We start from the raw sequence: 12,020 nt of genomic DNA, 5'->3' as shown, positions 1-12,020 counted from the left end.
CTCCCTACTTCAGCCCTTTGTATGCTCTCCCTTCACTCTGTCTCAGCCATACTGGCTTCCTTGTTTCTTAAATACTTTAAGCCTACTTCTGCCTTAGGGCCTTTGCGCTGGCTGCTTCATCTGCTTGGAATGCTTTTTCCCAGACATCCACACAACTGATCTTTATGTATGTGCTCAGGTATCACCTTTTCAGTAAAGCCTACCTCAACCTATTTAAAATTGCAGCTTTGCAACTATCCCTGTTTCCCTCACTGGCCTCTGTACTCCCAGCTTTCTCTATCCTGTCTTCTCCTTTTACTCTAGCACTTGCCACCATACTATATGTTTTACATATTTATTATGTGGTTTTTTTCATTGTTGGCCTCCTATTAAAATATCAGTTTTAAAAAGGAAAGAGCTGTTATCTGTGTTGTTTCCTTGTGCCAAGTTCTAAAGCACTGTCTGAAGCATAGAAGTGCACATGTTTTGGTTGAATGAATGAACTTGACTGGGTATTTGAATTTAGCCATCCTTGATTTGCAGTCATTGTGAAACATTGAATTGTTTATCCTTTTCAGGTATTTGCTGTTTCTTGCCTCCAAGCCTTTGCTCATGCAGGGTCTTCTGCATGGAATGCCTTTTCGTATCTCTTTCCTTTTCACCTTTTAAGATTCGTATCAGGTGTAACTCAGGGAAGCCTTCCCCGAGATGTCAGGCTGGCTTACATGAACGCTTGAGAGTAGGTACCACCCTGCCTCTGCACTTTGCAAGCTTGTAAAATAATCATGTTGGGGTGTTTTTATCTCACTAGAGAGGTGGAAATGTGTCTTCCTCATTCTGAGGATATCAAAGCCTGGTACGTAGGAAGCAGTTGGTGAATGTTTTAATGCATTAATGGCATGACCAAAGTCACTCAGCTATGAAGCACTAGAGTTTTGATTTCAGGCTGAGTCTTTTGAGTATAAAATCGATGGTATATTTGCTATACCTTGTTTTCTAGGAAAAAGGTGGCTGTCCTTAAAATAATAGAAGGATAGTTTTTGTACAGGTAGGAGGTAGTTAATGCATTTTATAGTCCAGGGCAGTTTGTTCCTTGTCATTTGTGAAGCTGCCAGTGCTGATGAGAACATGAGTTGTGCTTTTTTTGGTAAGACATTGGCTGAAATAGATGAACAGAGGGTTCTTATAGTCAGCAGTTTTTAATGTTGATGAGACGGGGCTCTTTTGGAAGAACACCCTTGAGACTTTTGTTGCCTCAAAGGGGAAATCCGTGCTAGAATTCCAAACTGCTCATGAGGCATCCATGCTTTTGCTAGACGCCAGTACTGCTAATAGCTTTACATTAAACCTTTGGTTGTGTGCCATTGGGAAATCCCAGGCTATTTTCAAGATATTGCAAAGATTTTTCTCACAATGATATGGAAATTTGTTGTTAAGGTTGAGTTAAAGATAATTAGTTTGTTAAAATAATTTCTGATACTTGGCAGAAAAATTAGGTAAAGTAATTTTCTATTTAAAACACTGCATAATTGTAGATAATGAACCAGACTTCTAACTACCTTTGATGGTAAACAATCTGAATTTAAACCGTCCTCTGAATATTATCATCGTTGTAGTCCGTAAACCAGTGTTTTTGTAATGTTGCATACCTTTAGGACTAACAGAAAAGGAAATAATTTAACTCTATAAATTCTGAAAAGGCTTCAGCAGCTTTCAACCCCAACGGTGGGGTTGAAAATGATGATTAGGTTTGGGATTAAGTAATCAAAAATAACTATTCCTAAGTTTGTGCCTTGTTTCTTTGAACTTTACTAACCCTGTAAAAGTGTCCAGAATGTTGAAATAAGCAAGAAAGCCAATCTGGTCTTTGAGAGGATGCTGTTGAATAAAGAAAGACCTTGGTCAATTGGAACAGAAGCAAGTGGCTGCTAAGAAATAAGATGCAGCCATTGTTGAGGAGACTCATCAAAGTCTTGACAGTATAAATATTGACATGCTGAGATATGTCAATATTTACAATGGAATTTGGAAGTTGCCAAGTTCCTGTTTAAGAAATGTGACCCTAACATTGAACACAGTATATCAATAAATAAGGAACATGTCCAATGAACAGCTGCTCAGAGAAAGTAGGGTAACATCTGTCTAAACTTTGGAGCACTTAAAGTTGAATTTTAAAAAATTATTGACAGATCTTTGGTAATTTGTAGGTAGGTGCTTATATAACATAGTATACTAATATACTTGCATATGTGGGCTTAACGTGCTTTTAAAAAAATGATAGCATGGTTGCAATTTATAATTACTTGTGCAATGATACTCCTCTATGAATGAACAAAAAAACTCTTGCCTTAATCCTGTGTTTAGGAATCAACCTCATCATTTTATATATTATTCTTACAAAAATTGGCTCAACTCAAGACTTAGATATTACTTTGGGGAACCAAAAGTTTATGCTTTGAGAATTTAGCAATAGAGAAAACATAATAAGTTAGTGAAGTTAAAATGTGATGAGAAGATTTGTTCTGAGTATTTGACAGCTATATCTTAGAAGAAAATGAGTGGATTAAAGAGCAAGTAAAGTTGATATGTTTGGTTGAATATCACAGATTACCACTCTTAATTCCCGTATGAATATAGAGCGTTTGATGCAAAGTAAAGACACATTTGAAGCTTTTTTATCAAGTCACTGGAACCATACAGTCTTAATAACATCTGTTTTGCAGACGTCTAGAAGAAGGTTAAGCTAAGCATTCTTTGAGTGATCGTCCTGAAACAGTCCTAGAAGAGCATAAACCAGGAGCATCAGGACTAGTCCTCTCATTGCTTTTCTTTTCTAATAACAGAGACTGATGGCTTTTATATAGTAATCTAATTGTTTAACCACATCACACTCCTAAATTTGTATTGTGAAGAATGGATTCAAAGTCTAGTTGAGGTCATATATTCTGCCAGGTGCTACATTTATTTCTACAAATATCTTAAAAACATGAAAAAACAAATTGTATTAGAGGTTCATAAAAAGCTTTTAATGTATTTTTTTGAGTATATTAAAGGTGGAAGAGAAAGAAACAATTTTAAAATTTAAATTGATTGGATCCCTCTTTTAGAGCACGTTTGCCAATATTTTGAGGTAGGCTGTTGAGTTTTAAGGAGAAAACATTAACTTATTAATTAATGATTTTTAAACTTGGAAAACATTTTTTTGCCATGTAACCAAGACTTGAAACTTTGTTTTGAATAGACATTTTTTTTCCCCCTAGAATCATTAGGGTCTTCTGGAAAAATATTCACCAGTTGTCTTCTTGTCTGTCTTCAACGGTTGAACCAACTGTTACCAGTTATTTATCATGTAGTGATAAAGTTGCCCGGTACTTTGAAATGTTTTAGGATTGATGAGAGTGTAAGCATATTAAGTAGAAAATGTGAAATTTCCTGTTTCGTGTTGAATATTATGAGTTTAATATAGTGTTTCCCAAAGTTTGGTACTCATGGCACCGATGGAATACACACATTGCTGACTTACAACTGTTTTGCAGGTACTATGAGATAATCGAGGTTTAGAGAATTAAATAATTTGCTGAAGTCCAGACAACCAAGGAGTGAGATTCATACAGAAGTCTGACTGATTCCAAAACCTGCAACAAAGTAGCTTAAACAGAAAGGAACTTCTTGGCCTCATACCTAAAACATCTGTGGTTGGATCTAGATTCTGGTATTGCTGGAATCAGATCTGAGCTGCTACCCACAGCTCAGTTTCACTTTCTGCTGTTGGTTTTGTTGTCAGCAGCTTCAGGCTCACAGTGTTAGAGCATCAAATCCAGTAGAGAAGAAGTGTTGAAATTAGGCTTCACTGGTCCTAGTTGTCCTAACTTGAATCAAGTGCTCATCTCTGAGTCAGTCAACAGTGCATTACATACCAGTATTTCAGGTGTAATGCTTATCAGATAAAGAGTCGACACTGAGCTCAATATTTCTTAAATAGGCTCCTAAGTTTTGAAGTATTGAATTATATATTTAAGTTATATATTTAAGAATAAATTTCTAATAGGTGACTTTGTCTCTTTTTACAAAGGTACTCTATAGCAATATAATCAGCCTGATGGTCAAATAATACTTAGCGAACTATTTTCTTTTTATTCATTTTATTGTAGAAAATTTCAAATATATATAAAGGTAGCGAGAACATAGTGGACTCCTGTGTACCTATCACCATCACAATTATCAGCTGGTGAATGTTTTGCTTTTATCTTGAAACGTTCTCCCGCGAGAGTCCAAAATACTTTCAGGAATGGCTGAAAATGACTTAGAGTCAAAAATTACAGCATGGGAAATAAATAGTAATTATTCGTCCAATTTGGAATGTGTTGTTTATAACTTACTGTCATTCAAACAATGTGAAATTGCCATTTTTTAGGCTAAACATTGTTAAATACCAGCAATTTCACATAGTTCCTAAATATTTTTGAGCGGCTGAATTAGGTAGTGTCACCAGTTGAGGATATGTTATAGGGTTTTTTTTTTTTTTTTTTCCGGAATTAACTCTCATTTGTACCCCAATCTTATCATTCGTCCCCCTGTTTGCCATTAGAAATAGGCAGATAAATGGGTACAGTTGTAAGGAAATGGTGGGTTTGTGGGTAGGGGAAAAAGTATAGTGCAAGTTCTGTGTCTCTTCCATACAAGTGTTTTTAGTTACATTTCGGTTCCCAGCAGCACATTTTTCAAGTAGAAAAGACTGTATATACACTTTACTGATGGTATTTCACTCTTCTGAAATTAAAATGCAGGAGAGGTGTCAAAATTTTACGGCTTAAGAAATCATAATTACTAAATTCTTAAGAAAGACTGTTTAGTTAATTCTGTATTTCAGGTATTATCTTATCTCTTCCGTTCTGTTAAGTGTATTCTCACAGGAAACTCTGCAATTAGGACTGAAGTGTGAAAGTTTAGAAAGTTTCCAAAATGATAAGTATGCTCTCATCCTTTCTGCCAAGTTTATTTGTAATTAAGAGTGTCCATTTGATGAATAGAAAGGAAGTCCTGGAACTTTGGGTCCAATTTTCAGGGCATTTTGGATCTAGGTGTTAGATTTTATGTGGGAAATTTAGTCAAGCTCTTTTATTGTTTTAAAATACTTAGTTCATTGGGTAAAGAAAAAAGAAAGGAGAGGAAGTGAACTTTAAATGAATCACTGAAACTAATGATTATTAATGGTATTTGTAAAAGATGAGTAGAGGAAATGAGCAGTAATACGATATTGGAATGGCAGCAGCTGGCATTCCACAGTCATAAGAGGTAATTGAGAATGGACTATGACCATGGCAAAGATGCCTTAATTTTTAGACTAATTTTATAGTTCTGGTGCTTTATTCCTGAAGCATCAGACTGTTAATTTGACATCTAACTTGAACATTATCGGTATTTTACAAGTTTTTGAACAAGATTATGTCTACAGTCCTAACTATATTTTACTCTTAGTTTGGGTAACCATCCATCCTAGTTTGCTTGAGGTTGGGAGGTTTCCTGGACATGGGACTTGCAGTGTTGAAACCAAGAAAATCTCAGGGAAACCTGGACAGCTGGTTACCTTACTTTCATTTCTAAATTAATAGAATGGAGGTAATATTGACATGATGAGAAAATTATTTAATAATATTATAAATTCTTTACCCTTAAAGTTTAGATAATGGGAACTCGAGAATAGTCTTTGAAGAAGGCATTTCTTCTATAGAAAACTTGATATTTTTGTTTAATTGCTTTGGAAATTTAAAGGTAAATTGATTTTGTGGTCATGTAAGAAAAAAAAAATTAACCCTTCAGACAGATAGATAACTCCAACCAGCAAGTTGTCATGCTATTAATGAAAATGATAGGGAAAAAAATAATGAAAATGCTAGGAATCAATTATTAATTAAGAAAAGTTTTCAGTATGAGAATTCTGGTAAGATAAACATTAGTATTTTTTTTTAAAAGCATTGATTATTAAACAAATAGGAAAATCGTCATTTTCTTTGCTCTTAGTTTTCTGAATTGTGTGATGTTTGTCTTATTAAAAGTAAATAGCCCAAAAAGTGGTTGTCGCATAAGACTTTCTTCCCTTTTTATCTAGCAATACATATGGTCCTACCCTTGAATTTTTATAATATGATAGAACTTTAAAAAATTTATCACCATGCTTTTGATTTACAATTTACATTTTTTTTCTTTTCTTCCTTTTTTTTTAATAAGGTTAAACAAAATAATATGATTGAGAATCTAATTATAGGCTTAACAGCCTGTGTTGTGTGCTAGTCTTTATTCTGAATTCACTTTAGGTATCGGCCTACTTTTCTGAACAAGGGGGCACTTAAGTTAATTGCTTCATTAGAAACATGCATTTAGTCCTTTCTGATCTGTAAGTACAACTCCTTGGCATAGCTGCAGAAGTTTGAACACCTGCAGCCCAAGCAGCTTGAAAAGAAGCCGTAACTTAACTATAAAGGAAAATAAAAGAAGCTCAAGTTCAAAATGGTGTTATCAATGATATAGTGTTGTCACTAACTTGAGCTGACCTAAGAGAGTTGGCTTCTGCACTGCTCCTTATCAGCATCCAAAAGGGCATACAAAATTCTTTGTAAACTAATTTAAAAAGCGTCTTGTTTATTCAGAGGCAACTGTGAATGGTATTTGTTCAGAGCGTAGATCACATCAACTGCATACCAGCCAACAACTTATTTCTCTTCTAAGAAGGAAGCCAAGTATCAAAGACACAAAGTACTAAAGATAAGCTTCTCAATTCTCAACTGTTCTGAGCTCTCAATAAAGCTACTGATGTACAAATTGGGGTGGGACTCAACTGTCTCCACCTGCAGGCTTGTCTTAGATCCTTGGCTCTGGCTGGGAGAGGTGCTGATACTAGTGCGACCTTTAGTGCCCTTAGAAAACAAAACACACGCTTTCTTATGGCCCTAATCAATCAGTCCCTCTAAAGAGGATTCCACCCCTTTCTTCAAGTATTCTTGGGGCAGAAAAACTATGGCTGACTATTCCCATTTACAGGGCTGCTGAAAGCAAAGACATCATTGGTTTGCTCTTAGGATTCTTGAAAGACATGGCAAGTCATCCTTTTTCCTATTTTGTGGTTGGTTCTTAGATATTTTGTATTTGATACTTAATGAGGGGGTGACTTAAGTAAGTAGAAGAATGAATTTCATTCAGAAGTGGTTCAAATAATATATTATTAGGAAATTAAAACTGAGTTGATACAGAGAAAACATTGGAGGCTGCTGAGGCACAAAGTTTCTAGGATACTGAGTGGTCACATTCAGGCTATTGATGTTAAGTGCTTAAACATGACTCACAGGTAGCATCCAAAGTTTCAAATCTGAGTTTTAGTAAAACGATGGCATCTTTAAAATAATACAATTTAATTTTAGCTATAAGTACCTCGAGTTGATCAGAAACTGGAAAATATTTAAAACGTAAATAATTCAAAGACATTGTTAAGACTAATCTGACCCCCCGGGGCGCCTGGGTGGCTCAGTCCTTAAGCGTCTGCCTTCGGCTCAGGGCGTGATTCCGGCGTTCTGGAATTGAGCCCCACGTCAGGCTCTTCCGCTGGGAGCCTGCTTCTTCCTCTCCCACTCCCCCTGCTTGTGTTCCCTCTCTCGCTGCCTGTCTCTCTCTCTGTCAAATAAATAAATAAAATCTTAAAAAAAAAAAAAGACTAATCTGACCCCGAAATGTCTTTTTTACATTACTGAGATTAAAGCCCTTTGTGTCATTGAGTGAAGCATCTGGAATATTGAATTTTAAACTACCTTGTATAATTAGCAGTTTGTCACTTATTTCAAATATGAAAAATAGCAGTGAAACCCATTGCTGTTTTAGAGTAATTCTAAGTGCTGAGTTTTCCTGTCACAAAGTTACATTAATTGCTAACAATAGCCATGCTTCTGGAGGCACATTTAAGAAGAAATAACCTGTGCAAGTGTATCTGTGTGTTTGTATATAAATTCCAGAGAGGCAAAAAGTGGCCTTCATAAGTAGTTTCTATTACCCTCCCCCTCCTAAGCTGTGGGCTTGGGGCCTATTAGAATTATGTAAGTCTCTAACTATGTGTCTTTTTCAATGATTGGTATAGAAAAATAGTAATACACATTTTCCAGTAATTTTCAAATTTAAGGATTACAGAGCATGTGGGTAATTAACTGCATGTTAAGTGTTTTGACTGATTTAAAAGAAACTATTCACAAATGGATAACGCATTTCAGAAGTAAGCCTACTGAGGCAAAAAAAGACCTCAATGTAGGAAAAATTTATGACTAAATGAAATATTTAAAAATAATTACATTTTTTCAGTGGTTATGATGTAGTCAAACCTACAAATTTACATAGTTTTAACACGTAAACATGCTTAATTGATGTGGCTACAAGTATGGTTATTTTAGATTTATTTATTTATTTGTTTATTTATTTGACAGAGATAGAGACAGCCAGAGAGAGAGGGAACACAAGCAGCGGGAGTGGGAGAGGAAGAAGCAGGCTCATAGCAGAGGAGTCCGATGTGGGGCTTGATCCCATAACGCCAGGATCACGCCCTGAGCCGAAGGCAGATACTTAACGACTGCGCCACCCAGGCGCCCCCAAGTATGGTGATTTTAAAACTTTATGTCTTTTACTGGGAAGAATAATAAACAGTCTTCTGAGCACACTTTAGGTAGAAGTTAGAATTATTGTTAATTTACCAATTTGGAGGTATCTTACAGTCTTAATTTTAGACATTTTTTTCTTTTATTCTGGAAATCGCCCTGCTTCCTTGTGCTTTTTGCTGTAAGATAGAATAGCTCTAGCATTCTGTAATTAAGCATCCCTCCCACTCCCAGAAGATAGAGATCTGTAGTATGTTAGTTTTGTTTTGTGAAGAGCTGACAAAGTGAGTTGTTTTTATTTTCATATTCAATTGTGTGAAGAGCTGACAAAGTGAGTTTTTTGCATTCAGTTGTTTTTATTTTCATATTCAGTTGTTAATTGAGAAAAAGAATATGCTTTATTTATGAAAATGTAATAGCTTTAAATTGAGAAAGCAAATTAAAACTGATTTAAAAATTTGCTCTGTTAAAACTTATTAATCAGTTGTCAGTGAATTGCCAATTAATAATTTACTTTTGGAATTTTATAGCATATTATATATATATATATATATATACTGGTCATAAAAATTGAAGCAGTTTTATACTCTTCTCCCTAAATAAAAGATTAAAGAGTTTTTTTAGCCTTTTCAGGATTATCTAGGAAGAGATTCATGCTCTGTGATTAAAGAATAGTTTTCTCTAGTTTTCCATCTTTGGAAGTTTGTGCTTTGTTCCTGGTTTTGACTTTTTGTAATGGTTTTTTTTTGCATGTTTGTAATTTTTAGGGTATTTTTGTTTTGCATGTTAGCTTCTACAGCTTAAGCATCTCTTAATGACGTGCACATGGTCAAGGGATATTCCAGTATTAGAAAAAATATAGTTACTTTCTTTGAACCAAATATGTGTTGTACCACAGTTTGGTAAGTTTGAGGTCAGTCTGGGCAAATGTTTTTGAATTCATCGAAGAAGAACCTCTAATCATTAGAAATGAAAGTGTGATCAGTAAGAAAAGTCTTTACTCTTCATATTGTTGGGTATAGTAATTTTTTTCAGCGTTCAACTTGGGTAACTCATTTGCCATTTATGGACCTCTGTTTTTCTTATCTGTAAAAATTATAGATCAGTATTGAATAGAACTGTGATTTACTGAGTTGTGGTTGGCTAACTATTACATGTTTTCTTTGTTTTACTTATTTCCTTGGTGCTTTGTGTAGCTAAGAGAACAATATACAAAACATCGCTATTTGATAGTCACAGTTTCTTGCAAAAATATTAATTTTATTCTTTTACAACAGGTGACCAGAAATGGAGAGAAAAGTAAGCAGAATCTGTCTTGCTTCCGAACCTGACATAATTCATTTTCTACAAGTGGCTTGGGAGAAAACACTAGGATCTGGTTTTGTTATTACACTTACTGATGGTCAGTCAGCGTGGACCGGGACAGGTAATATTCACAGCAAATTTTTTAAAAGTAAAATTTCGGTAATGTGCTGTTCTTCAGTCCTCAGTGACACTTCAAATTAAGGTATTTCTTTAGTAGATTCTGGGTAAAATTAACATGATTGCTGTACTTGTTACTGCTGTCTAATTTACACATAGATTTATAATATTTAATGCCAGTTTCTATAATTAATAGAAGGATAGAGAAAGAAGCATGCGCCCCAGCAAATTCTGGTTACTAGTTGAGTCTTAGTACTTGGGGTTGGTCAGGGTTTTTAAATGATCTCTTTATACAAAACATAAATAGTACTTTATACATGTATTTTTTTTCAGGACCCCAGGGAAATATTGGGAGGCATAAGGAGGTGGGTTGGCTGGGCCAAGGGATTGTGTTAGCTTGGTGGAGTGCGGTACTGGTGATTTTCTTTTTATTTTATACACTTATATTGTTTGAATTATTTTCTAGTGAACAGGTATTACATTTGTAGCAAAAACAAAACGGTACTAGAGATTTTATAAACCAAGGTTCAAACCCTCATGTGGGATTTTGGCTATTATTTCATGAAATAGACTAAATTTTTTGCGTCTTCGGCAGTGATCTTTTAAAAAGTCTAATGGCCCTGAAATTATTTATGGAACATGGCAGGTATAAAGTGAAAATATATAGAATTATGTTTTGCTCATATAGTGAAGTTTCCATACTCTTCTAAAGTATTTTTTCAAAGATTTGAGAAACTATTTCTACAAAGATTTGAAAAACTATTTCTACAGTTATGCAACAGTCATTTCTAGAGTTATGTTATAAATAATGTTTTAGGCAAAATAATTCTCTCATGTGAATTTACATACCATTTATATATTCTATTAATTTAGAAATCTTTCCCTAAAACTTGTTACTGTAATTATTATATCTTTTAAAATTACATGGTGAAGTTTTGTTTCTTTCTTGGATGTTACAAATGCTGTTACACAGTACAGTCAAACTGAATTTAAACTTGCAGGGTTTTTTAAAAAAACTCTTCTTTTATGACAGAGAGCAAGGAATGCTGATGTAAGTATTAATAAAGTAAAGTAATTTCAAGGAAAATGTTTGCAGTACCTATTATGGTATCTATTAAAGCTGTAAACTTCTGTGTAAGAGAAAACAGTTTTTGCTTGGTTGTTGCCATGTAGGAGTGGAAGAGAATTTTTCAGGTTAGCTCTGTGTATGCTAGTGTACCCAGGTGGCAATAGCTCTGTTTTGGAAGAGGGGGTGCACAGGGCTGAAGATAATGGCAGTAGGTTAATGCCATTGGCTGGAGAGAAGAGCAGTTTCAACCGAACAGCCCAGGAGGCAGGTCCTAAGTGAAGTGGTTGCTCGTATGTAAGGAATACTGTTACTTATAACTTAGATGTTCCCGACTGACAAATGGCTTATTGTGTATAATGAATTATGATTAGACAGATGACCCTGAGATACTTTAAAAGCCTTAATTACCAAAGAAAATATTACATTCTAAGTTAGTAAACCTCATTCACCAAAGCAAAGAACAATAATATGTTGTTTAAATTTTTTTTTTTTATCATTAAGGATTGGGAATAAAAGAATATACTGATTAACTCTTAAATCTTGATTTAACCAGAAATTTAAGCTGAATTTACATTTATGGAACAATTTGTGTATGTCATAAAAAATGTGCTGGCAGTGGTTCTTAATATTATTATTATCAATATTGTTTTCCTAGATTCGTTAGGAGCAAGGAATGCATCTGATTTGTCTGTCACTCATTTTTTATAAGTATCTAGACCAGTGCCTGGGACCTATATGCTCAACAGATATTCTTTGAAAGGATGCCTCAAATATATAAAACATCCTAGGAAAAAAGAAAGTGAACCATTTATTTTAGAATTAGAACTCCAGTGTCATATTTATTTCTTGTTGGCATTGGTCAGAAATATAGTATGCTTTGCCATTTGTTTTTTAGCTACTGAATAGTGTGAGAAAAATGT

At 34.5% G+C, this 12,020-nt stretch overlaps 1 protein-coding gene across 5 annotated transcripts in view; it reads left to right on the top strand.

The window, feature by feature from the left end:
- The window catches only part of XRCC4 (X-ray repair cross complementing 4), a 271,809-nt gene that overhangs the window by 1,993 nt on the left and 257,796 nt on the right, over nt 1-12,020 (top strand). For 4 of the 5 annotated variants that reach the window (XR_005832450.1, XM_008706368.2, XM_008706367.2 and 1 more), the window contains exon 2: nt 9,887-10,035. Coding sequence is in view for 4 of the 5 variants with exons in the window: in XM_008706368.2 (XP_008704590.1) it covers nt 9,897-10,035 (139 nt within the window). In the remaining variant the exon portion in view is untranslated. Of the gene's footprint in view, nt 1-8,548; nt 8,608-9,886; nt 10,036-12,020 lie in introns of those variants that run through there. The other variant, XM_008706369.2, reaches the window with a different exon arrangement.

Source organism: Ursus maritimus, unplaced genomic scaffold, assembly GCF_017311325.1.
Source record: "Ursus maritimus isolate PB19 unplaced genomic scaffold, ASM1731132v1 scaffold_5, whole genome shotgun sequence".
Taxonomy (NCBI): Eukaryota; Metazoa; Chordata; class Mammalia; order Carnivora; family Ursidae; genus Ursus; species Ursus maritimus.
The sequence above is the reverse complement of the archived record's forward strand: the minus strand, read 5'-3'. Positions and strand labels throughout refer to the sequence as shown.